At 33.1% G+C, this 27,083-nt stretch overlaps 2 protein-coding genes across 8 annotated transcripts; both read left to right on the top strand.

The window, feature by feature from the left end:
• Positions 1-1,329: 1,329 nt before the first annotated feature.
• Positions 1,330-7,861, top strand: LOC123219063 (protein MLN51 homolog). Of its 3 annotated transcripts, XM_044640781.1 has the most exons (12): positions 1,330-2,416; positions 3,381-3,483; positions 3,584-3,792; positions 3,884-4,683; positions 5,252-5,366; positions 5,658-5,780; positions 6,648-6,703; positions 6,823-6,874; positions 6,991-7,059; positions 7,138-7,216; positions 7,325-7,413; positions 7,508-7,861. In XM_044640781.1, the coding sequence occupies exons 1-9, from the start codon at positions 1,833-1,835 to the stop codon at positions 7,028-7,030; spliced, it is 2,082 nt and encodes a 693-aa protein (XP_044496716.1). In that variant the 5' UTR covers positions 1,330-1,832; the 3' UTR covers positions 7,031-7,059; positions 7,138-7,216; positions 7,325-7,413; positions 7,508-7,861. The 3 variants fall into 3 exon arrangements, with proteins under 3 accessions (XP_044496716.1, XP_044496715.1, XP_044496717.1); XM_044640780.1 differs by having other exon boundaries at positions 6,991-7,216; XM_044640782.1 differs by having other exon boundaries at positions 6,991-7,216; positions 7,325-7,387.
• A 1,994-nt stretch (positions 7,862-9,855) lies between these two features.
• On the top strand, positions 9,856-26,752 carry LOC123219071. 5 transcript variants are annotated; one of them, XR_006502806.1, is made up of 7 exons: positions 9,856-10,007; positions 10,787-11,904; positions 12,345-13,249; positions 14,050-14,106; positions 15,095-15,353; positions 25,700-25,821; positions 26,552-26,752. XR_006502806.1 is itself a non-coding variant. In XM_044640793.1 (6 exons), the coding sequence occupies exons 2-5, from the start codon at positions 10,926-10,928 to the stop codon at positions 15,338-15,340; spliced, it is 2,187 nt and encodes a 728-aa protein (XP_044496728.1). In that variant the 5' UTR covers positions 9,856-10,007; positions 10,787-10,925; the 3' UTR covers positions 15,341-15,353; positions 17,001-17,166. The 5 variants fall into 5 exon arrangements, 3 of the variants coding, with proteins under 3 accessions (XP_044496728.1, XP_044496726.1, XP_044496727.1); XR_006502807.1 differs by lacking the exons at positions 25,700-25,821; positions 26,552-26,752 and adding exons at positions 16,819-16,874; positions 17,001-17,166; XM_044640793.1 differs by lacking the exons at positions 25,700-25,821; positions 26,552-26,752 and adding an exon at positions 17,001-17,166.
• The last annotated feature ends 331 nt before the right edge of the window (positions 26,753-27,083 follow it).

Raw genomic sequence — 27,083 nt, forward strand, 5'->3', positions numbered from 1 at the left:
GACTGCAATTACTGAGAGCTGACTTTACTTGCCAAAATTAAAAGCGAAACTAAATGAGATTGTCTTCTATAGAGCCAAGACATAAGCACTCAATAAATAATTTGTTCATGCATTTCACTATTTAGCAGGACCCATTTAAGTTTATATATACGTATAGTTTCCTTCAATTTTTCTCTCGCAAAAAGAACTCCGAGATAGCAGTCATACGGAGAGTGTAAAGCGCTTACAAATGGCGAGAAATGGCACCAGGAAGCCTCCGACTGTGGGAATAATTGTACTTCATGCTTGGGTCAGATGTTGTGGAAGCCCGCTTCCAGTATGATAAAGACTGCTACAGAAAATGTGCACAGAGGTGCTGCCGAGGCAAATTCACTGCAGTTTGTGTTGCCCTCTGCCAAAAGCAATGTGAAGTGCACAACTCGTAAACCTTTAACAGCGACTCTACTCACGATTTTCCAAATTTCAAATGCTCCAATATCACCTCTGGTATGTGTTAAATAATGTTTAAGAACAGGCAATCCATATGAAGTAGTTTAAGAATGCGGTCTCTCTAAGTTGGAAACAGACATTCCAAAAGTTGTAAGCAGGCCAGATGAACAGTTCCACAAATTTGTTGTTGCCTGTAGCAGAAGCCTTTTAGCCATTCCAATGGCTGTATTGTTGCATTGAAGTTGCAGGAAGCAGAGCACCAAAAAAAAAAAAAAGGGAACAAAGTGGTTCCATGCAAAACAACTAAAATTTTATGCTTAATTATAACACCAAAATTTAATAGACAGATAAATATTTAAATTTTTAAAAATTAATAAATATGAGTTTTTTTGGATAAAAAATAAAATAATATATAATTATATAATAATACAAACCTATTTGTGCATGGAGTGCTTCATCTTTTTGCATTATGTGACCAGTAGGCATATCCAAAAAGAATTGATCATTTACCATATAACCCTTTAAAATTGGATCATTTTAATTAATAACCCGCTTAAGCATCGAAGGTTTGCCTTATACCCGTGGGCCTTCTAAATATGCAAATCCGGCGTGAAACTCTTCTCCTTTCTTTGATGTCATGTCATAATTTTATTCGCCCCTTTGCCACGTCAGATTAAGATTCAAAACACCGAAAAAAGACTCGCCGGCAGCGTTACGTGCCCAATGGTGATCAAATCATCTCGTGCGTCGGAAATAAATTAAACAGTGATCCTTCCTACGTGTCACTCTCTGAACAATCCCCAATTTTTCCGTTCACAATTCCTAAAATACCCCTACCAAGATAGATCATCACCTCTGGTTCACTTGTATAAATGCTCTTCTCGGTCCATTTGACGACGACACCCCAAAAGCACCCCCAAAAAAAAAAAAAAAATCAGTCCTTTGAAAATCTAGGGTTTCCCTAAATACGCTAAACCTAGATCCCTATCATACAATATATCTATTTTCTTTCAAATTCAACTCTTGAGGGTTTCGATTTTTGCTAATTCTCTTTACTTGCTGTTTTATTCTGGAGAAATTTTGAAGTTGCTTTTGCTTTTTCTCGTCCTATTTTGCTTGACAAAAGGTTTTCGTATTTTTGGCTTTTATTTTAAGTTGAAAATTATCCTTTGTTATTTAATTCTCGAGAAAGGTTGGATTTTAACGGATTTTTTTCTTTGATTCGGTTCAATTTTCCATAATTATTGTTTGGTTTCGGAGACAATTTGTGAGTTTGAAGGTTTGAAGAGTTGAGAGAAAGTTAAACTTCTGTTTGGTTGCGAGAAAATTTGTTCTTTTTGCCTTTTAATTTATTTAAGAAAATATAACTTTAATTGAAACATCAGTGAGCTAATAGTTGAGTGATGGCGACTGCTGCAACTGTGGAGGCAGAAGAAGCGGAGGCGGTGGAGGAGTACGAGAGCGATTCAGAAGAAGTGAAACGCCCTCTTGTGATGCGAAGAAGAGAAGCGAGCGATGATGAAGAGGAGGATTTAGAAGAGAGGGAAGGAGGGAAAGGAAACACTAGTGGAATGGATCGCAGGGCCCACATTCATTCGGATGATGAATTTGATGGCCAGGGCGGGGCACCTGCTGATTATGAAGACGAAGAAGAAGATCAGGACGAGGAATTAGAAGCGGATGACGATGAGGAGGAAGTTTATGATGAGGAAGAAGAAGATGAGGAGATTTCAGAAGAAGAAGGGAAAGAAGGGGAGGGGAATGCTGGGGGAGTTAATATCAAAGGAATGGAGAGCGGTGATGGGGGGAGGAGTGTGGAAGGGAGGGTGGACGTGAGTGTAGGGGATAATGAGAATGACAAGAATGATGGAATGGAGGGTGTGGAGGAAGGGAAAAAGGATAGTAACGAGCCATTTGCGGTTCCAACTGCTGGCGCTTTCTATATGCATGATGATCGATTTAGGGAAAATGCTGGTGGTCGACACAGGTAATTCTTGAACATTTTCTAGTGGATTGTAGTTAAAACGTCTTCTCATTTGTGTTTTTAATATGATTTATTAGGTGATCATAAGTTTAGGACTATTAAATTTTAAGTTAGCTCGTGGCGTTGCTTATTGTTTGCTTAAATTATGTGGAATGAAGGTAGGCTTATTCTGGTATTTTCTTTGTGGGGAATAAGGAGAAAATACTCTGGAAGTGAACTTCTCTGATTTGGAGTAAGAGGGTCGAACTAAACAAACTTACTTTTAATAAGTTGATTCTAGTCTCTGTCACAATCTATGATAGCATTAGGAATGTTGTGGGCTATGAATTAAGGTATTGATTGGTTGGAATTTGGAATATGTGCTTTTCAGTCTTATGGTCTTTGTGGGTGTTTTGAAAATGGTGTAAAACTAGTCTTTTGGGTTTCAAGTTATTTTTATGAATTTGGTGTTGTTAAATATCTTGTTACTGGGTTTTTCAAAGTTTGACTCCTGAAGATATTTTGTTTGTCTGGCTTGCTTATACATCCATGAATAAGTCATTGGGCTTTTTTTTTTTTTGGGTCAAATAGAGGTAAAGTATGTTCCTTTTAGGCCTGTGTTGAAGCATTTCAATGATGACATTTGATGCTAGAGTCTGAATTATACTGGCTTCTTGCATATCTTTCACATAAGCACCAACAAATAATAATTTAATAACCTCATATATTAAGATATTAACTAGATTTAATTTTTGTGCTTGCCACACACTTAAAACAAACGTTATAGATGGTCAGTCATGGACTTGGTGTATAATGTGGTCGGTTGGTGTGCATATATCTATGATATGCTGCCCTTTTCAGATTGCAGTAATAGTTGTCTTCTTTTCCATATCATGTTTTTGATTCCATACTACATAAGCTTTTCTCACTCTGATACTCAAGTTATAGAATGCATTGTGTAGTTGTATCTAATTTCTGTTTTGTTTAGGAGAACACATGGTGGGAGGAAATTGTGGGAGTCCAAAGATAGCAGAAAATGGGGGCATGACAAGTTTGAGGAGATGACTTCACAGGAAAGGCGATATGATGAGGTAAGTTTTACATATACAGCCTGTCTTAATGAAGAGTGGAATTCTTTCTCTATGTTTCTTCTGTTCTAAGAAGCCAGCCTTCTGATATACATGAATTCAGGGAAGGAGGACTTCAAGAGGCCGCTTCCGATATCGCAGTAAGAATCGTGGTCCAGATCATGGTTATCCTAGGGGTAACAGGTCTAAAACATTCAACAACAGCAATAGCAATCAGAACCAGGCAGCTAAAGGTGTTAGAGGAAGGGGGCCCAGGCGATATGAACCTGCCTGGAAGAACAACAATCAGGCACCTCCACAACAAAACAAACTGTGAGTACAAAATTTGAGTTTATTCACATTTTAATGTGTTCCATTCACTTTGTCCATCCCCTTCCATAAATAATATTTCTATTCTGATTAGATCTGGGAAGCCTCTAGAGAAGAGTTCACATACCAATTCAGGTAGAGCTTTCGCACCCACAACAAATGCAGAATATGATCCTGCTCCTTCAAGGAAAAAAGTGTTTGCATCTAGGTTGAATTCTGCTTCTCCGCCATTTTACCCCTCAGGATCTTCAAATAAAGATATCAACTTGATACAGAAAAGGAGTGTGCAATCTGGAAACACAAGCAGGAATATTCGAGCATCTAGTGTGGATGAGAGTTTCTCTGTGCAACCAAATACGATGCAGCGAGGGAAAAATGTAGTTGATGTCAGCATGGACAAGCTTTATATTGATGATTCAAGTGCTTTGGCTGTTGGAAAACGTTTGAACAATCTGCAAACGCCGCCTTCATCTGAGTCTAGGACTCAAGGACGTGGGTTAGCTATTCCACAACAAATTTCCTATCAATCAGGCCCACCTAAGAACCAAACCAACAGAGTTTCCCCTCCAACACAACTCAATGCTGTTCAGCGAAGTTCAAGTCAAAGCCGTGTTCAATCCTCTGTGCAATTGGCTCCGCAGCAGCTAGGACAGCGTTCTGCTAGTGGTTCTCAAGCTTCCTCCCCACCAAAATCAGTTTCAGTTGTAAATTCAAATGATCCTAGTGAATTGGAATCACCCTCAGAATCTAGTAAGTCAAAAATTGCATTGGTTGGAAAGGGAAAAAGCAGTCAAGGAAGGGGCTCATATATGTATGGTGGGACTCAAGTTATGGGAACCACTGGGAATATGACTGTTGGTCATGCTGATCAAAATTTCCCCTCCTTTTTGCCAGGTAAAGCAAATTTGTTGGATCATTTACTTCAGTAGTCAAAAGAAATAAAGGGAAATGGTGGCTGGAATTTCATGCAATAAGAAGAGTTTTACCTCTCAGGATGATAACATTTTTTGTTGATTGTCGGGCAACCCACTTGCTATTTGTTATGCAAAGGAGTTAAAAGTTAGTTCTCCTTAGGTTGTTAATAACTCACTAATTATGTTTCCTTTTTTCTATGACTGATCACAAGTAAGACCATATTTTTTGGAATGGAGTTTTAGGTTTTTGTGATTCATTTCATTGAACAGTGGTTCTAATAAGTGTAAGATTCAGTCTCAGTATGTTTAACTGTTAATCCCATAGTTTGGATCTGCCACGTGATGTAACTTGGTAATAATTTTTCACATCATTGATTGAAGCATAGGTTAGAGATTTTATGCATTGAACCATCAATCCAGAAATATTGCATCAGCATGTGTGATCACAAGTAAATCTGTTTTTTTTATTTGTAGCTCTTAGCTGTAGTAATACTTCACAAGGTTGAACTGACTTGTGAGTGCTCTTACTGTGATAAATTGGTTTACAGTTATGCAATTTGGGGGCCAGCATCCTGGTGGTATTGGAGTTCCTGCAGTTGGCATGGCATTTCCTGGTTATGTTGCTCAACCACAGCTTGGTGTGGGGAATTCCGAAATGACATGGTATAGTAATTATCTCTTTGCTTAAATGGGTTTCCTTTAAATGTCTTAGTAAGTTTGTTTTGGTGATTGATTCTCTGCACTGAGTTGAAATCATCTACTTTTATTTATTGAAGCAGAATTTATAGTGTAAACTGATGGGAGTTTGCATTTGCTCATTGGGTTGAGAGTGGGGGGTAGCATTACTACCATGTTTCTTTGATGCGTCTGCCTTATTAAATCTTTTGATGTTCATACTTTGCTTTTTCTGAGAAAACTGGAAATTAAAAGTGGTTGTCATTTTTGCTTTTTCAGGCTTCCGGTTCTGGCGGGTGCTACAGGAGCTTTGGGTGCTACATATTGCCCACCTTATATTGCTGTTGATGGTGCTTATCACCCTCGCCCATTAGGCCAGACATCTTCAACTGGTTCCTCAAGGTTAGTAATGTTATGATCAGTTACCATATTGTCTTGTTATATTTTCTCCTTTGCTTGCATGACCTTATTGTTACAGTGCTAAACAGTTCTATTTTATATTTATCTATATGTTTACTCCAATTGCTATCAGTTTCTCTTTTTAGTATGAACTTTGTTATTGAAATAGAATTTTTAACTTAGCTCAAATTAGTATGAATTAGTTAGTTCTGGTTATTGTTTTGTCTTTGGACATAACTACGAGTGACCGAGTTGTTAGATTCAGATGGGCCCTAGGTAAAGTTTGCTGGAAGGACGGGAGATAGTAAATGAAAATAGATGACACTTTGAAAGGACATCCTTTGTGGGATGGATAAAACCACATTTACAAACAAATCTCACTAACTTATATAAACTAATGTGATAGCATGTGATTGAGTGATGTGAATATTTACGTTTTCTCACTTCAAAATCATCTAATGATATATCGTCATGTCAGATTGTATAAATAAGTTAGGAAGATTTGCTTGTATATGTAGTATTATTCTTTTGGGATTTCTCATGCATTTTATCTACAGTTTTGTACCGGAGACATTAACATATCTAAGCTTGTATTTTATGTCTGATAATCTTGATCTATTCCTCTCTTTCAATGGTAAGGATTTTGCAATAATTGACAATATGGCTGTCTGTTCTAAGGTAAATATCTTTGAAAGGTGCAGCTCTTGGAAAGATTATTATACTCACCACTTTTGTTAGTCTACTTTCTGTCAAAATGCTTGTTTCTTTATCTGTTCAAGCTGTCATGGATAGCTGAAGAAAGTGATCATGAGAGTGACATATTGTTCCTCTTTTTTGATGGATTTTTATTTTTTTTTCCGTGGATTGCAGCAAAGAAATTACTACTAACAAACCGAGTAATGAATGGAAGCCTTCCCTGAAATCAGGTAAGAATTTATGTTGCATTTTCAAATTTTGTGCTCATATACTGTTGAAACACACTGCCATCATTCACAATTATTGTTATTAAGCTATAAATGGTTTTTTTTTTTCCTTGGCTCTACAGAGCCTGGAAATGATGAATTTGTGCAACAACAGAACAAGCCTCAACCTCGCAGGCAAGTTGAATTCTTCAATGAATTTGAGGGGTGTTTATTCTTTTCTATTTTTTTTTTAAGCTCGTTCTTATGTGTATTGTGCTCCCTGTTGATTTCATTTCTTTACTTTGATGCAGATACTCAGCAATGAATTTGGCAAATGATGTGCTTAGATAGGGTGGAGCCTATTGAATATGCAGATGAAGGTTAATGTTTTGCTCAATAAGACATATACACCAATGCGGTGTTGCAAAGTTTCTTAGTGTGGTTATTTGGTGGTGCAGGCCTTCTTCCAGGCCCTTTGTGTTCTCCAGCTTTTGTTCTGGAGCACTTTGGGCCGCTGTTTGTTCCAATATACTTTTGGTTAGTTTATATTGGCCCGTCTTCAAATTAAATATCCAAAGTCTTTCATTTCAAATTTTTTGTTCTGTTTCTTGACCCTTTTACCTATTTTGTTTTTCGCTTTTGCAGTTATATATGACAAACGCCTGCTCTTGCTGCAGTCAATATAATAACACTATTGCGGCCTGACAGGTGGCAAATCTTTGTTTAAGTTTGCGGTATGAATATGCATTGAAATTGAGTGCCTTTAATGTTTGTATTCTGTTTTTATTGAACAAAACTTGTGATACCAGTGCATGTTTCTGTTCCCAGGTGTTTTTCTTTATGTGGCTTGTTTTTTAATCTGAAGCTTGGAAGAAATGTTAGACAAGGCTTCTCCAAGGACTTCATATGAAAAATAGAACCAAGAATTATTGTGCAGCAGGTCTTTTTCTGGGTGAAGTAGACTTTCTTTCCTATATAATCTTGGTTATTTGTTGGTTGAATGGACTGTCAAATACTGGCTATTTGTTTACTGAGTAGGGTGGTTGGTATTTTTTCTTAAGCTAATTAGAAGTGTGGTAGCTGCTGCCCTTCTAGACCATGTAATGCTTGACTATGATAATATTTCATAAGTTTAATTGTGATTAAAATAATAATAGAAAATGTTACCACTTGATTTCTCCATACATTTGAAAGCTAGTTTTGACATGTCTGATGTATTTCTGATATTTAATGTAAGTTGAAGATTTGAAAGCTATTTAATGGAGTTCCCAACAACCAAGAGATTTTTATATTCCTTGCACTGTTACTAAAACTTAAACCAAGACACAGCTTGTACTCGAAGTATTAAAAGGTGTTAATGTCATTTAAAGGGGTATTTTGAAAATTAAAAAAAATATTAGGGATGTTTTAAAAACTTTTAAAATTAAGTATATTTTTTTAATAATTTAAAAAATAACAGTTATATATTTAAATAATTAGAAGATTGTAGTATGTCATTAATGTAAATGTCATACTAAAAATTATTTACGGTGATAATAATATTTTTAAAATATATGAGTCAATATGATAATTTTTAAAATAAAAAAGAGAATATTATTTGCCCTTTATAATTTAAAATTTGACATTTACATATTAAAATACTATTTATACTTTACTCTAGAAGGTATGTCATTTTAATATTTCAAACCTTGGGGATGACAATGGTGAGATCCTAACGATGCTAGAGAAGTGACATTGATGTTAGGGTTTTCAAGAAAATTCAAATATTCATTTATAAATTTTCAAATATTTTAAGAGCTGTGCTGTTATATTTAAAATATTTAAATGTGATCCTACAACAATTATTTATTAATTTTTTCTTCATTTATGAATGATATTTTTATTACTTTTCTCTTAGACAATTAGGTTTCTTTCTTTTTTTTTTAAATATAATTTGATTTTGTTAAAAATGTATTATTTATAATATAAGGTGGACAGCGGTCTTAGGCTAAACTTAGGAGTGAAAATATTATTTAATTGTTGTAAAAATTAATAATATTTCTAAATTATAAATGACAAAGTTTCCATTTTGTTGGGGAGAATATTTCCTTCTTTTTATCTAAACTACATTAAAATAATAAGTTTTTACTCTTAAATTGAAAAGTAATATTTTCCAATTATTCGTTAAACACGGTTAATTAATTTTTAAAATAGGCATATTAAAAGGTAAAAATATATTTATAAAAATTTAATATTTATTAAATAACATGTCACCCCCAAATTTTATTAAATATTTTCACACATATTTTATTAAAAAATAATTTTTGCAACTTAATATAGTCATTTGTGATGATTGGAATTGCATCAGATTAATAAGATTTTAATATAAATTGCATTTGAATGAGTACAATTTCAATTAAAATAGCATTGGGATAATGTAATTTTGTCGACATTACAATAAAATAGTGTAATTTTAATATATTTGCACATTTTCAGTGTTATTCCAATGTAATGTAAATTTTAATTTTAATTATAACCCGTATAATTACGAATTTGATATTAGTTAAAGTTAATATTAGAGTTTTAATTTTTTTTATTAAAACAAAAGTTTAAGTGATATATTTTAAAATTAATAAATAAAAATACAGCTTATCTATATTTTATAGTTCAAATCATATTAATAATATAATATTTATAAATTTTTAAATCAATAAAAATATTTTTTTAAAGAAAAAATATTATTTTTCGAGTTTAAAGATGGGCACTACTACTAAAGTTGGATAGGAAAATCTTTAAAAAAAAAAAAGCTTTAGATAAGAAATCGTTGTCGGAAATAGTCGTGCTCCTGCCATAAATTTCTAAAACTGTAGAACCAACCAATCAAAACTCACCGCATGTCCAGCCAATCTAACGCCCAGGGTCAATCCCCAAAACCCACCGACGCCGTAACAAGAAATCCGCACACTCGCTCCACTGTTCCTTTAATTATTTGACAAAAGCTGAAATTAAAATAAAAAACATATTTATTTTATCAAATTTTAAAAAATATTAAAATTACCAAGTAGATTCAATTTTGTAAAATTAAAAATTTTCATACAATTTTAATTATTCAATTCCTAGAATAATGAGCACACAGTTAAAAGATGCTCTGCCGTACCTTCACTGTGCTAAAAATTCCGTAAACTGTTTAACGCGATTTGACTCGCACGTGTCATCCGTTTGAGCATAGTTCAGACATTTTCTTTTTTCGGTCTTTCTCTAAAACCGATAATAGAACTTCTTTATCTCATTAACTCTCTCTCTCTCTCAAAGCTAAGCTGAGTTGAGATCAATCGCTCAACAGAGATCGGTAAATTTCTTCGCTCGCTTTATCTTTAATCTTTATTCATCAGTTTCTTTTACTCTTCTTTTGAAATGCAACTGATGCTTGTTCGTTCGATTGAGCTGATTGTTTACTTTCGAGATAGTTTTAATTGTTTTATTTATTTATTTTTGTTTGCTTAGACTTTGTTTGGTTGCTGAGAAAAGATATGGAAAAATAGTTGACTTCAGTAGCTTTTCGATGTTTAAGATTCTGATATTGAGACGCTAAGAAGTTTTTTGCTTATTGTTTGGTTTAGCTTTTGGTTCTTGATTGTTTTGAGTATTTCTTTGGTTGCTAGTCAAGTAAAGAGACTGAGAATTCTGGTTTAGTGAGCTTCTAAGTTACTAATTTTTGAGATTTCTAGACTGAGAAGTTTTCTGTGTGTTTTTTGTTAGTACAGTTTATCTTTTGACGGCTTTAGTCACGGAAGATTCAAAATGGATATTGAATGGTGAAATAGAATTTTGGCTTAGCTGAGCTCTAATACTAACGGTTGTACCTATCAATGATTTTCCTTGGTAGGAACAGTAAGAGGAACTTTGAATTTTATACATTCTTTTATTACCTTCCTTGCTAGGAATTCTTTTTTTTTTTTTTTTTTTGTTTTCATGATTTTTAGCAGCTTCCCTGTCAAATGTGGAAAGATTTATGTTTTGTCATCTACTAAAGTTTTTCTCACGAGTACTGTATTGTGGTGTACTATTTTTTGTATGTTTTGGTTCTGTATTCAGAAAAATGAGTTTCTGTTTTCTTGATTTTTGTAGTATTACCACTCGAAGAATAATTGAAGAATGTGCTAAACTTTTGTCTACAAGATCGTGTTTGCTGTCCTCCTTTCTTTGGTGTTTATCTAAGAAATAAATATGCATTAAGCAATGGCATTCTAATATAATAGTGAAATTAATGGAGGACAGCTTAAACTTAGGAGATCTGCGTGTGAATACAGTTAGACAGTCATCCTTTAGACAGGGTGGCAGCTTTAAGTCCACATTGTCAGGAAGATCGACACCAAAGAATTCTCCTTCATTTCGGAGATTGAATGCAAGCCGAACTCCAAGAAGAGACGCTAGAAGCAATGCCTTACAGTGGTTTCGAAGCAATCGATTGGTATATTGGTTGCTTTTAATTACTCTTTGGACTTATCTTGGGTTTTATGTTCAGTCCAGGTGGGCTCATGGTGATAACGATAATAAATTTCTAGGATTTGGAGGTAAACGCAGAAATGGGATTGTGGACTCTCAACAGAATAAACGCCGTGATTTGATTGCCAATGACAGTTATCTGCCAGTAAATAAAGGGGCAACTAACATTGAGGTGTTAGATACTAAAAAAATAGATGTGGTTTTGTCTGATAAAGGGAATGGTGCTTCTTCTCATCGGGTTGTAACTAAACGAAAGAGGAGGAGGCATAGTGTGCGTGGTAAAGGGCGTGGTAAACAGAAGACAAAGACAGATGTTGAAAGCAATGGCATAGAGCCACAGCAGCCAGAAATTCCTAATACAAATGCTTCTTATGGTTTACTATTTGGACCATTTGGCCTGATAGAGGATAGGATTTTAGAATGGAGTCCGGAAAAGCGATCAGGGACATGTGACAGGAAGGGAGCCTTTGCACGTCTTGTCTGGTCTAGGAAGTTTATTTTGATTTTCCATGAACTTTCAATGACTGGTGCTCCACTTTCAATGATGGAATTTGCAACAGAGCTTTTGAGCTGTGGAGCCACAGTTTCAGCTGTAGTTCTCAGTAAGAAAGGTGGATTGATGCCAGAACTCAGTAGGAGAAAAATCAAAGTGCTTGAGGACAAAGGAGAACTGAGTTTTAAAGCTTCAATGAAAGCAGATCTTGTCATTGCGGGATCAGCAGTTTGTGCATCATGGATTGGTGAGTGTCTTTGGCAGTAATTGATTGCTCTTTTCAACATTTGAATATATTTACTTTACCTGGAGACGCAGTTTTGAACTGCTAGACTTCTGGTACTATCTTTGAAAGTTGCTTCTTGTGGTAGCACTCATAGCTACCTATTAATATGACCTTAGTAAGCTAAGGAAAGTCATAAAATAGGAATGTCCATAATTTTTTTTATTTACTTTAAGGAGTTGACCTCACTCTTGCATGTTTTGTAATGCTTGATTAAAGTCCATTTTCTCCCTTGGCTTTTCTCCGTCATAATTCAACCTATTTCTTGCTCCAACTAGAGGACAGTGATGTTTGCCCTTGTAGTTTATGTAGCATCCTAGTTGATCTAAAGTTTACACTTCTATTAGTTTGAGACTTTACTAGTATCCTTTGGTATAACTTCAAATAATATATTTTCATTTCAGATCAATATATCGATCGTTTTCCAGCTGGCGGAAATCAAATCGTCTGGTGGATCATGGAAAATCGAAGAGAGTACTTTGATCGGGCAAAGCCTATTCTTCACATGGTGAAGAAGCTTATTTTTCTTTCTGAATCACAGACCAAACAATGGCTAATCTGGTGTGATGAAGAAAAGATCAAACTAAGATCTCAGCCTGCAGTTGTTCCTCTTTCTGTTAATGATGAATTGGCTTTTGTAGCTGGCTATAAGTGTTCACTAAATACTCCAACTAATAGCCCTGAGAAGATGCTGGAGAAAATGCAACTATTGCGAGATTCAGTTCGAAATGAGATGGGATTGACTGATAATGATATTCTTGTGATGTCTCTAAGTAGTATAAATGCTGGAAAGGGCCAGCTCTTGCTTGTTGAGTCTGCTCAGCTAATGTTTGAACAAGAAGCTTTAAGAAATGATTCTAGAATAAGAAAAGTGAATGAACGCAAGGGCAAATATACATTGTCTGGAAGGCATCATTTACGAGGTTTGCTTCAAACATCAAATGATGTTGCTGTATCTTCAAGTGAATTTTCCATTTTCAGTGACTCTTTTACTAGGTTGGTTGAACCTAAGAGGAATGGTTTACCATTACCTAGTCTCTATAACTCTGTCGATGCAGAGGCTGTGAGCTTTATCAGTGGTCAGAAAAGAAGGAAAGTGCTGTCTGAGGATGGAGAAACAAAGAAACAGGCTCTTAAACTTCTTATTGGTTCTGTTGGATCTAAGAGCAATAAGGTGCCTTATGTCAAGGAGATTTTACAGTTTTTATCCCAGCACTCTAACTTGTCGAACTCTGTGATGTGGACTCCAGCAACAACTCGTGTTGCATCTCTTTACTCTGCAGCTGATGTGTATGTTATTAACTCCCAGGTAATCCATCTAGCTCTTTGCTAATGTTTATGCATGGGCAGGCTCAGATATTTGCATTCATGTCTGCTCACATGTGCACGTGTGTGCTTGTGTCACGTGAATGAGAGTCTATGTCATTGATTAAGATGATTGATTTGACTAAGTGCTCATAGGTTATATTCCTAGTTGAGATATGTTTCCAGTATAGTTGAGGTCCTGGGGTTGTATCCAGCTCACACCAAGGTTGACAAGGGCTTGGTTTAAAACTTTAACTTTGAACTTTTGTTTCTTTCTTTAAAATTTTATGTTCTCAATGGAAAATGTATACTGGTTAGTAACCCTACTTCTTGAGCTTATACCTCAACATGAGGGATATACCAGACATGGGGCTTTTTTTCATGTGATAACCTATTGCGTCTGCAAATTTAGAATTTCTGCTTTGGAGATTCTTCTGGTTGTATTGCTGTAGACTTGGAAAAGTGTCTTACAATGGTTTAGCTTTAGTTTGATTCTGCATACCACTGTGATAAGCTTAAGGTTAATGCCATTCTGTTGGGTGTTAGTCTGATAATCTTATAGGCTCTGAAGGGAGAAATTAAATTATTTATTCTGTTGTCCAACTGAAAGCCCATCCATTGGTTTGCCATAGGTTGTACATATGCTACTACATTTTTCTGGATCTGTTTCTTAGAACACTGAGGAATCTGGAAAATTTTCTTTTTTCTTTTAATCTTATTGGGTGAGACATGTCCCATCTTTGTTTTTAATTTGCAATTTTGTTTGTTACAAATCAAATTGCTAATTAGACATGGTATATGCAGGGACTGGGAGAAACATTTGGAAGAGTGACAATTGAAGCAATGGCATTTGGTCTGCCGGTAAGCATCCAACTTGTTTTTGGTCTAATTGCTAGTTGTGCTGTTAAGAGTTGTTTCTTCTTTCAAACAATTTAGATAATCAAAAGCACACCACTAAAACGCAGTTGCATGAGAATTTTATGCAGCTTTGCTCTTCTTGCTGATCCTGTAATGCTTATAATGATAAAACCTGCAACTAACCGCAAAACCACAGCACTTCCCCTGAAAATACTATGCAAAACAGATCACGTTTATTTATTAATCTGATACAAACCCAGCGACTCCGAACAAATTCTATTAAAAAAAAAAAAGGCAGATAACAAGCTCAACAAAATCAATGAACAGAGAAATATAGAATACGCTGAATGCTTGCACTAAATGTGCTTTTCATTAACCAGAATTGCAACGACTACTACAACCCTAGTTCCAATAGAGAGTTCAATCCGAAATTTAAGAAAAAACAGGGGAAGGAAACAACCAGAAAAATGCACTCAAAACAATTCAAATTCTTGGCAATTCGAGAGGCCAGTCCCTCTCAAAATCAATCGCTACAACTCAATACGCTTCCCAAATTATATCCCTTTTATTCACCTTTTATCTTTAACTTACTTGTCCAAAGTCACCAACCCAGAGCAACCTTATGTCATTCAAGTTGGTTACTTTAATCTTTTTGATTCTTAAATTTTACAGTTTGTGAGTAATCAGTGTTCTATCACAATCGCATACAGGTGCAACATGATTAAACTACATTTTCTATTTATTTTCTGCATTGGTTTCTGAAAATGTAGCATCCTTGCATCAAACTGCAACAAAAGCATGGGGAAAATGCATTTTGTGTAAGCCAAAAAACTTGATTTTGTCACATAAGCTACACTAAGATAGCTAAGAAAGCCATTTTTGCTTGAAGTTTCATCTCATTTGTTTGCCTTGTGTATTCATTTATGTGAGTGAGTGCAAAAGCTTGAGTGTTGTGATCCTCACAAACGTAATGTGCTACTGTATGGAGCAGGTGCTTGGAACAGACACTGGAGGCACAAAAGAAATTGTTGAGCACAATGTAACAGGATTACTGCATCCTCCAGGCCATCCAGGAAGCCCTGTTCTGGCTCAAAATCTCAGGTTTTTGCTTAAAAACCCATCAGCAAGGAAACAGATGGGGATGGAAGGAAGGAAAAAAGTCGGAAAACTGTACTTGAAGCGGCACATGTACAAGAAATTGGGAGAGGTTCTCTATACGTGCATGAGATTCAAATAAGGTCCACCACTAGGTACGTTCATTCTTTAATTGTTTTGGAATTTGAAAGGGTGCTGTGAATATCAAGGAAAAATGAAAAATGAGTTATTTCACCCATTTGATTTTAAACATCACTGCCTTGTAATATTGTCAAGGAAATTAGTTGTTTTTTGATTGATGAAAAGCTATCCTGGTTAGTGGTTTGAATTTGGAACCTAGGAGCCTTTTTCCGGAAGCAGGCTAGTTCTGTCCTGTAGGTATATACCATTATGTTTTCCCCTGGAATAAAATACATTACCCAACAAAATGAAGGTATACTTGATTTATTTTAAACTATGGGAGGATAACAAGAATTTAATATTTGTTAAAAAAGAAAAATTAAATTTTTTATCGTTGAGATTTATAATGAACGTAACTTATTATTATGAATTCAGCTATCTGTTGTTGATAATAAAGCTGTGATGGCTCGTCAACTGGTGCATGTCACTATTGAGACAACCAAAATGGTCAAAATATGACTCCAATGGTTACTAAACTGATGAAGTGTTAGAATTTTTAGGAAAAAGATCTGAGTTTGATTCAAGTCTTTATCATGTTTGTGAAACTATGATTGTGTTTCGAGTTTATCAATCTAACTAATACATAAAAAGAAAAGGTCAAATTATACATTTGTTGTCATTTTTGCATCATAAAATTAACTTCATAGAGGCATATGCGTCAAAACAAACACCTGATTTGAAAAAGAAAATTAAATATAGCTTAAGCATTCAAACATATTCAACACAACACCACCTGTTTAAAATAAAAAATATATATTACAATTACAAAACTTTGATTTGGTGACGTGCTACGTATTGAAGTCCAATAAATTAGTGTTAAATTTTTATTATAGTGAAATACCATCACACTTTCCATTGTATTTATTGAGTAGTTGATAAAAAATAATTTTGTGTTGTGCCGTCAAATTTTACTTAGAAAAATATACGAGAGTAACACTAAACAAGTGATTACCAAAAACAAAATTTTCTATGATTATAGGGTTAAACCTGTACAAATCATGAGATTTAATAACTTAATTTTCTCTTTGTATATAATACTAATTTAGTACAAGTGATGAGATTAAATAACTTAACTTTCCCGTTATAAATAACACTAAGCCCTAGTTTGGCACAAATTTTTTATTTTCCCTTTGTATTGTACTCTCATGGTTGTATACAAATATCTATTCTAATAATGAAATGATAATTCATTTCACTTTGCTTCATTCCTAACATAAACAATATACAATGGCTAGACATGTCATTTATACACTGATCAACACAAAACCCATGTATCATAATATGCTTGTTTGAAAGCTTTTTAGAGATTACACAACTTATCATTAATAGATTGAAGATGAATCCCAAATATATCAAGAGAGGATCGCCAATTAATTTCAGTCTTGGAAGTTTCCATGCTTTCATCTAATTCAATACTATTTCCTTGTGCACAAATCTCAGCTCCAAAGACAACAATGCCATTCACCAATTACAACTTAATCTCTTTCACAAAATGGGTAAATTTCTTTTTTATCAATCCATATCATAAAATAGTATCTATAGATTATATATTGTAAAATGCCAACAGTCTGCATCAGAGAACTACTATCAAACTGATGACTCATTTCTTTAATGTTGGTCAGATGGAGAAAAAGTGGAGATTCTGCAATTTCATCTTCAAAGTATGTTAGTGGAATTATATATTATATTGTATATCAAAAATCTAGTTTTTTATATTGTATAAGGAGCATTGTATTGAATTTATATGATGTAACTTTTAAAAAATAAAATAATAAATTTTAATTGGCACATCATCATTTAAAAAAATAATAAATATCCTTGAAAATTTAATATTATATATATATATATGTGTGTGTGTGTGTGTGTGTGTGTGTGTGTACACAAACATTTGCTTCTCATGAGATTTTAATTTCTCGCGTTTATAAGAGCCGTACATTATATATATATATATATATATATATATATATATATATATATATATATATATATTTGGCTCATGAAAGCAAAGTGGTGCATGCCACATGTTTTCTTCATGGAAGAAAAGAAGCAGCATACGTATTGTTTTATGTGTGAATAACCCTAGCCGCCTAAAAGGTTTAAAAAAAAAAGGCCATTGTCGTGGCTTTCATCAAAATTAATAAATCATATTCAAGCTCTAGCAGCCTTTGAGTATGATTTTAGCCTTCAATTCAGTTTATGATTTGTGTGGATACCAAAATTCAGACCTACATTTGGTTTTAGAAATGACTTTACAATCTGTCTTATCAATAGAAATCAAAGAACCATCTTTATAAATATATATTTTATAAACACCTTACGAGTGTTAATAATATGTTTACGAATTAATTATCCTACAAGGTTGATCCAAAAAGAGTTTTTGCTGTATGTTTGCTTATTAATTGAAAAAATTTAATCGCTATTTTGCCATCAAAAGACCGCAAATTCCCTATAGTGGTATTAGAGTCAATCTTAAGGAATTAATTCACAAAATTATACCTGTGAATTTATGTAATTCGATTGCATATTTTTAATTGTTAATATCTAATGTTTTATTATAAATTGTAATTGACTATTATAAAATTATTGTTGCAATTTTTGATTGATGCTATTAGTTTAAAATTGTTGGCTGATGTTTTGTTGTTGCAATACATTTGAGGCCATATAAAGCATGTAAATGTGTTAAATTTATTGAGTTTTAGTTTCTTGAATTTTTGCTTAATATTGTTGTAGTATGCAAGTTATTTGAAATTCGGTTGTTTGGCTATTGATTTCATGTAGTTGCACAAAATAGCGTTTGAATTGTGTTGTTGCGTGCTTCAAAGGTTGCTGTTAGTGTGAGGATAGTTTTACATGTCATATTCCCTCACCCCGACGATATGGCTTGTAGAAAATTGAGAAATTTTCTAGGTTTCTCTGTCACTAGAAAAATCTAGAGTATTCGAACCTAGAAAATGTCATGCATGGTTGGCTCTAAGTTGTGCATGGGTTGGTCAGGTGGCACCTTCCTCGACATAGTGTTGTCAAGCACAAGTAGACGTCTCATGTCTAGGACGTCTCATGTCCAGTCATGCCCTTGCATGATTTTTCGGCATGCCTACAACTTCCAACCATGCATGCATATGAAATTTTGTTGAATTTCAAATGATGACTAGACAATTTACCTACACACTTGGCAAAGTAGAAAAAAATCATGAAATACAATTATGCATAACTTGAGAGACTAAAATGTAAAGTAACACTTGGGTAAAATAATTAAAAACAATTCATTTTAATTTTGATTATGATGTATGTATGTTTGTATATGCATGGTGTCCGGTAAGAACCTCATGTGAATGCTTTTATTTTTATTTATTATTTTTGGGTTTGTAATAATTAAAATAGGACTTGTATGTCTTGCTTTCTTTAAAATTCTGTTGTACTTCTATTTTCACATAACTCCCTTCGAATGTAACTTGAGGTTTCTGTTTTATGAATGTAAAATTAGAATAAGATTTAATTTTTCATTGTTAGAAAAATTGTAATTAGAAAACAAAGTCATGTACAATTGAAGACTGCAGATGAAGGAATTATTGAAGACTCGAAAAGCAAAACCTAGGTTGACTAGTCAACCCCTTATTGTTCGAGGGGATTGACATTAGTTAAAGTTGTATACTAACATGTTTAATTTACATTGTAGTATACATGTTAGGTTTTATTTTTCGAATAATCACCTCATATGTTAAATAACTAAACTCGGTGAGACAATAATAAATCTCTTAAATATATTAAGTCGAAAATAACCAAATGCATTCCAATACGATGCCTCGAGGCAAGTCTTTGTTCGTCAAAACCTTATTTGCCAAAATAAAGGATACACTTCTACTAGGGGAAAGATCAAGTGATTATTCGTATTGGGTCTGACTTAACTAGTACACCCAACTTGTTCGTCAAACCGAGGGTGAAAGTGTATTAGAGACAGAGTTAGAGATATGCAATTATTATTGTATAGGTGATATTAGTATCCACTCTACTGAAATCGAGAATTCAAATTGATACCTCATAATTGATTCGTGGTTAACTGTTGAATTATATATCATAGTTTTTTGTGATTGGTTTGATTGACCTATCTCATTGGTTAATTCGAACTTGTTTGTCAAAAAGAAAGGGAGAACTAATTCAATGAGATCTTGACCCGTTAGGAAGTCCATCGGGATTTTCCAAGTCTAATGGAAAGGATATTGACTTGAATAAATTAGTGAAAACATTTATTTAACGAAAGACTACGTTAAATAAATATAAAATTAAAATATGAGTTTATTTTTATTTTTATATAATGGACTTAACACGTGACCTAACTTGAACAGATATTCGAAAATAAGTTTGAGTTGGATGCAAAACACCTCAACTGGTATTAACACCTACAAACTGTGCTAGAAAAAAGGAAAATCTTGTATGTTATCACACAAGATTTACTAGTTGTGCCCAAACTTGACGTTGAAATGAAAGAATTTAATCCTTACAAAAAACACAAAAATGGATGATGAAGTAAAGAAGGGAACTCATGTGGTTAATATAATTAAATTGATCAAAGGGGTCAAAACTCTAGACTCACGTATCACGAATAAATGACCTTTAACCTTATTGTCTTGTCTCTACTCGAATCTTACACTAAGTTCATTATGTTCTAAAGGATAACAAGTGAGAATCATTTGAATGTTTGATAAGAATAGTAGTGAATGTTGATGTACATATTAAAATGATTGAACAGGTTGAAGCCAGTTTGAAAAGAGAGGAAGAAAGAAGGTTGACGCTTACCTAAATTCTGAATCTTAGCTAGTACGTCACAATACACTAAACTCTCATAAGAGCATAGTTAGCAAAAGTAAGGTAATTTGTTTTTGATGTGGCAAGTCTAACCACTAAAGTAAACATGCAAAACCTTTTTAGTGAACGAAAGAAGGAAAATTGAGTCTTCAACTTTAAGGAAGATTGAGAATTGAACATTTTCTCCAAATCTCATACTATTTAACACAAGTTTTAAATTCTCACATTTGTTTGATATGAAGAAAATGAGGCATAGTGGATGTTAGCCAAGAGAAGAGGTGGACTTATAAGTTGGAAATATGGTACATGTATTTCATATTAGTTGTAGGATTTATGTATTCATTCTAGCCCATGGATAAGATAAAAAGAAATAAAAACTAGTTGTAATATCCTTCTAAAATAAAACTTTTAAGAGATTTATTACTATAAGTATTTTATAAATTTTCAACTGTATAAATTAATTTGGCACAAAGACTAAGTCATAACTGAAATTTTGATTCATTCGATTGTTGTTGAATGATAGATACTTGTTATGTTTTTTTTAAGACAAAGATGATTATGTCAGTCTTTTACTGTTTCTAGTAGGAGCATCATTCGATTGTTGAATTTTGTCTAAACAATGAAAATTAGCAATTTGTGCAGAACAAAACAAATTTTGAATTTTATCTGATTCATTGGACATTTAAATGAATATGATTTGTAGATCTTCAGAAATATAGATCTAAATACCTTGAAAAAATTCAAGAATGAAATAAAGAATTTGTTAATGTATATATTCAATCAATTGGGTTAACCCAAGAAGGCGAATACATAAGATATATGGTCAAATTTAATGTTTGAGGTGTAGTATGAGTTTTAATACTCACTAAATATTCTAAAGTAATATCTTAGTGATTGTAACTCACATTTATGTCTATGTATAACACACTATATGTGTTGCATGCATTGGATTGAAGTCCAATGACTTATTTAACAATGGTAATGACATTAATGTTAAACAATTAACTTGAGTTAGTTGAACTATATGTTAAATAAATTAACTTGTGTGATATTATAAAGGAAACTTAAGAATATTACCCTTCCAATACTAGATAGATTTTAAAATCTATTTTGAAAGATTTTTTTTAAACGTAATTCTCTAAAAGATCAAGTGAGAGGATAACAGAACTCAGTCGAGTTCTAATTCATAAGAAAGATAAACATAAAGTAAATGATGTGTCAATAAGTGTGGTTGAACATCGTAATGAAGATTACTTATTCCTAGAAGGAAGCAAGTAATTAGCCTAAGTATGCAAAATCATGTAGGAAAGATGAGGTGCGTTATGAGTTTATAAGAATTAAAATTCTCATAACTTTTAATAAATGCATTGGTCATTTGTCTATATATGATTATAGTTGTTGCATGCCATTAAAAGTTTGACAATTAATTGTGAAGAGCAACTCCAATGAATAAAACCTAAAATGGTTGTGACCATAACATAACTAATGATGTTAACCTTGAAAAAGAGCTGGTTAGGTATGCAAGTTAATAAGTTTCATTTAAGAACTCATATGAACGTCGGAATCTATAAATATTCATACAAATAAAATCATAAAATCTTTTGGTTTCACTAAGATGAATATAAAATCTGTATATAAAAGCTAGTGGGAGTATAATGACAATTCTAACATTATATATCTATAAGATGATAGATATATTAGAATTAAATATCATATTTGCAGCTGGTATAAGAATTAGATAATTTACTAATCTTCATAAAAGAACTTAAACTAGATAGTTCATATTTACACTTGATCTATTGTTGTAAATCGTATAGACTACTAAATTTAAATTAGAGTATTTATAACAAACCAAGGTTGAAGAGATTCAACAAATAAAAATTTGAAAGAATTCTCTTTAGTTATGATGATACATGTCTCTTTTGGATTATGTGTCATTGAAAACATAAATTAAGAGACAAAGATGATTAGATTTCTATTAACGTCAGTTATTAGAATGATCATGAGTATCATGATATATACTTAAAGTTGATATCTCAATTTTTTAGAAATATCAATTGTGTCAAAATAAGTGTTACTGGATGACACACTTGGAAATATCCTTTGATTTCCTAAAAAAAGAATATAGATAATTCCTAAGATTTTGAATGATGGAGTCACTGAATGAAGAACAATGACATAAGACAAATTAAGTTGAAAATAATGAACATCAATTTAAAAAGGACAAGTCATATATATATTGAATCAATTATATGTTGAAAGCTGAGTATGAGACATTTAAAATACAAGGTCTTATAATGCATGTTAGATCATAAAAGTAGCTTCTAAAATCATTGATTTGATACTATTAGTACCAAACAATGGCTTCATGGAGTCATGATCTTACCAAACAGTCTAATTACATACTCTAGTGATTTCACCATGTCAATGACGATTGATAAGAAGAAAGGTTAGTTAACCTTTGGAAAACTAAATGATCAAAGTGTATAAAAAATGCTATGTCGCAGTAAAAGCAATGATGACACATACGATCATCAGATGTTGTTTGCATGAATATTTAGCTATAGTTCAAGTGAGAGATTGTTGAGATTGGTGTTCTAGAGTCAATCCACATAACAATACAAGTTCATTAATAAATATCATATTTGAAATTTATTATGACATTCTTTGTTTATAAAACATATTAATATATGCTTAGACAAATGTCCTAAGAATAGTTAATTGTGACGAAGGGATCATTGCTCAACACTTGATCTTGAAAACTATATGTGCACAATAAGTGGTTGTTTTAAAAAATGTTCATAACTCTAATATTACCATGACCAATGGTATGAGTAATAGTAGTAGAGTTATCATAGTGTTGAACGAACTTATCGAAAGATGATGACAGTTCTCACATATCAAAGTTGTTTATTAACAATTTGGTATAACATACGAGTGCACGTTAGAGAAATGTTCATCAAATTAACCCGTTAAAAGGGTTCCATATGGATAGTTACTTCAGTGTCTATGAAATATATCCTCTTAGTGAATGAATGTACATGTGATATTTAGATTTGAGGTCACTAGACTATCTTGTGTAAGGATCGATATTGTTTGACACCAACCCAACGTAGTCAAATTTGAAGATTGCTAGAAAGATAGTGATTTGTCATATCGAGATTTATACGAAGACTATGATAGATCAACAGAGAATTCATCACTCCTAAGCAAAGGAGCTAATATCTCAGTTAGGGCCCCTTAACGGATGGCAACGACCAATTAAATCTATGGCCATAATGGGATTGAGTTGATGTCTAATCTGATATTTTTTCAGTCATTGACAAAATTCAGTTTATATAATTTGAGGATCATTAAAGAAGACATTTCATCTATAACTCAGTCTTAAAGAGATATTATATGACGAAATGATCGAATTATATAAATAATCGTATCACTGACAAGCTCAGAAGTCATATGCTAACACTCCCTTAATCAGTTGGTCATAATGTCTTGCTAGTGGCGGCTCTTAATTTGTGTTGGAACGGATGTTGGATTGGGAGTTTGACACGAATCCAATTACTACTGACTTAGTGGAGAGCTTACGGCTCATACACAACAATGAGTGAACAAATTTTAGAGGCGTAGGATTTTTCAATATGAATTCAAATCAGATCTAATCTAGATTTTGGTTTGAGACTTTCGAGTCTTGAAAAGGTCTTTAAACTTAAAAGTATATTTTTTTGATGCTTACAGACTAAAGTGAAATAATCTTGAATAATTAAGGTTGCATATGAAAAAGTATAAGATCAAATTGAATTGATCTAATTAGATAACTCCCAAGTCCAATGCATCATTCCATGTGAATTCATAAGAATAAATAAAAGTTAAATGTAATAAAATATAATATACGTGTACCCGTGAATATAAAATATAATATATCTAGTTGATGCAAGTAAAGTGCCGCACACGCCACATGTTTTCTTCATGGAAGAAGAAAAGGAGCAACATACATATTGTTTCATGTGTGAATAACCCTAGCCGCCTGAAAGGTGAAAAAAAAAAGGCCATTACCGTGGCTTCTATCAAAATTAATAAATCATGCTTAAGCTCTAGCAGCCTTTGAGCATGATTTTAACCATTAATTTAGTTCGTGTTTTGTGTAGATATTAAGGTTCAACTCTACATTTGATTCTGGAAATATCTTCACAATCTGTTTCATTAATAAAAGTCAAATAAAATATCTTTACACAGATATATTCTATAAATACTTTATGAATATTAATAATATATTTATACATTAATTATCTTATAAGGTTGATTCAGAAGATATTTTTGTGATATGTTTGTTTATTAATTAAAAATTTTTAATTACAATTCCACTCCTGGAAGGCTGCAAATTCCCTACAACAAATTGACAACTAACCAATTAACAACCAAGAGCAATTATCGTTTAGAAAATTGTGGTGTTGTATCTGAATGAATAAAATATAAATAAACAATCTTTGTGCCGCATCAACAATTTGCTGCCTAGCAGCGGGTCGGTTAGACCCGTTTTTATGGAATGTGGGCAGAACTTTCGCTACTAAACTAAAGGATTATCTTTTAATCAACTTAATGTTATTTTTCTCAAAATTAGTATTAGACACATAAACAACCTTTAAGTCGCTTAATGTGTTTTGAAAAAACAACAAATTTAAAAATATATATCCATGCAAGAAATTCTTCTTGACATTAAAACGAGGGCTAGATCTTATTTAAGTTGGTTCAAATCGAATTCATGGTTTGATTCAAATGAGTTGATTTAAAGTAAGGCTGGATCCGAGCCAAGCCAAGCTCGGCTTGGTCGAGCCCGAAACGAGCTTGACTTAGCTGAGCTCGGGCTGGCTTGGTAAATTTTTTTTTAAAATTTTTTATACAAAACCGCATCATTTTAATTAATATATATTAAAAACGACGTCATTTTGAAAAGGAAAAATGAGCCGAAACGAGCCAAACTCGAGCCGCTCATATATGAACTGAGCCGAGCTTGAACTGGCTGTGAGCTCGGCTCGAATCTAACCCTAATTTAAAGTTAGAGTTTCAGTTTGGTGGCTTAATTCTAAATTGACTCATTTATCCATTTGATTATACTACTTATGAGGTCGGTTATACGTTTTTCACCTTTTTGACGATACTGTACTAACGGAGATAAATTTGAGCTTGAACTTAAGCCAAGAATTACACCTTCTACCCAAGCTCGAGTTGGCTAGTAGTTTGGTTTGATTCGGATTGGATCAAAGTCACCCTCAAATAAAACCTCATGGTCTGCTTTCCACCACTATATAAAGCTCAAAAGTTGGCTTATCATCTACCTTCTTCGGAAGAAAAATAATCAGAAGATGGAGAAGAGCAAAGTCGGGTGTGTTTTGATATTTTGTTTGGTAATGGGGGGTCTTGTTGGGGATTCAGTTGGGCAAGATTTCGTTCAATGTTATGCGTTATGTTTCATACCTTGTGTTTTAACTTCTGGAAGTGATTTAACTACATGTGCCATTAGGTGCATCCCAAGCTGCCTTTCTCCCGGCCTTTCTAAGTCTCAACTCAAAGACCCCCGATACTTTTGCAAGCTTGGCTGTGCCATCTCCTCTTGCACCAATATCAGCACAAAAGACGACGCAGGTAAAATTAAATCTCGCCTTTCTTGTTAACTAGGAAGCACCGAAATGCACTGTAGGGTGCGTAACATGCGTTTCCTCACTTTCGAAACGTTTCCATTTCTTAAACTAGTACAAAACGTTTTAGAGGTGTTTTGGAAATATAAAAAACTTTTGACACATGTTTATTGTCCCTTTTTTTATTTGATTAAATCAATTTTTTGTTTCACTCTTTTGTAATTTTGAACTCTAACTATGATTTTGTCAACTCTGCTCTTTGACATTCGAAGCTTCTTTTCTTTTCGATGTATTAAAACTTATCTTCTCTCTATCTCTAGCTTCTCCAACTATTGACAAACACTCGAAAAATTGACTTCATCTGTTTATTTAGTTGTTGGTTGATAGTCTAAGTTGGTTAAATGCAAACATTATTATTATAAAAAAGTTGTATTTAAAAAAAAAATACAAATTCTTGTATATTTTTTTAAATAAAATTTGGTATTTATAAAAAAAAAACTTGTATTTTTTTTATTCACACGTTTCTCTATGTTTCCATATCCTATATTTTTCAAAAAATATATTTTAGCATTTTCATTTATGTGTTTTCATGTTTCCGCATTTTCGTATTTCCGTTTCTGTGTTATATAGCTCGTTATTTCTTATTCTTCCTGATTTGTCGAAGAATGTAGGTATGTCAGCAAGGAAACAACAATGGTTTGCTTGTATTGATTTGCGTTTTAATTTTTTCCTTTCAGCTGCAGAGAAAGTGGGATACTGTGTGAGTTCCTGCTCAAAGACTTGCACCAAGAAATAGTGATTGCTGAGAGCACCAAGAAATAGTGATTGCTGAGAACACCATATACCCAAGAAGAGTTACAGTTTATTAGTTTAATAAAAACTTTGTGTCGACTGCGTTTTTAACTTGTTATCCAATTGAATAAAACAACGTTTGGTAATACTTGTTTTCTGCTACCTGGTTTTTGTTTCTCATACAGATTTGTGTTAGCTGAAGCTGAATAAGGAAACTTGTTTCATTTGCACAATGGCAACCTGTACACCGTCTTTGATGGCTTCCAGAGATGAATGAATTATTTAAAGGGTCACAGCTTTTTTGATAATGAGAAACCCCACGTGAGCGGAATCGTTCTTTTGAGACTGAATCAATTATACTAAATAAGATAAACCCCAGATTTAATGACCGATTTTACAACTATATAAATTAAGAATTTGATTTTAATATATCGTTAGAGAAGACTTGAATACATATCCTCTTATACATAAAGCTCC

This window comes from Mangifera indica, chromosome 6 (assembly GCF_011075055.1).
Source record: "Mangifera indica cultivar Alphonso chromosome 6, CATAS_Mindica_2.1, whole genome shotgun sequence".
Lineage (NCBI taxonomy): Eukaryota > Viridiplantae > Streptophyta > Magnoliopsida > Sapindales > Anacardiaceae > Mangifera > Mangifera indica.

Bases quoted from the DNA above. Each gene is read 5' to 3' on its own strand.
- LOC123219063 (XM_044640780.1), top strand. From the start codon at position 1,833: ATGGCGACTGCTGCAACTGTGGAGGCAGAAGAAGCGGAGGCGGTGGAG. The intron at 5,781-6,647 runs GTTAGTAATGTT...CGTGGATTGCAG, and splicing joins TCTTCAACTGGTTCCTCAAG to CAAAGAAATTACTACTAACA. The intron at 6,875-6,990 runs GCAAGTTGAATT...ACTTTGATGCAG, and splicing joins AACAAGCCTCAACCTCGCAG to ATACTCAGCAATGAATTTGG.
- LOC123219071 (XM_044640793.1), top strand. From the start codon at position 10,926: ATGGAGGACAGCTTAAACTTAGGAGATCTGCGTGTGAATACAGTTAGA. The intron at 11,905-12,344 runs GTGAGTGTCTTT...TTTTCATTTCAG, and splicing joins AGTTTGTGCATCATGGATTG to ATCAATATATCGATCGTTTT. The intron at 13,250-14,049 runs GTAATCCATCTA...TGGTATATGCAG, and splicing joins TGTATGTTATTAACTCCCAG to GGACTGGGAGAAACATTTGG.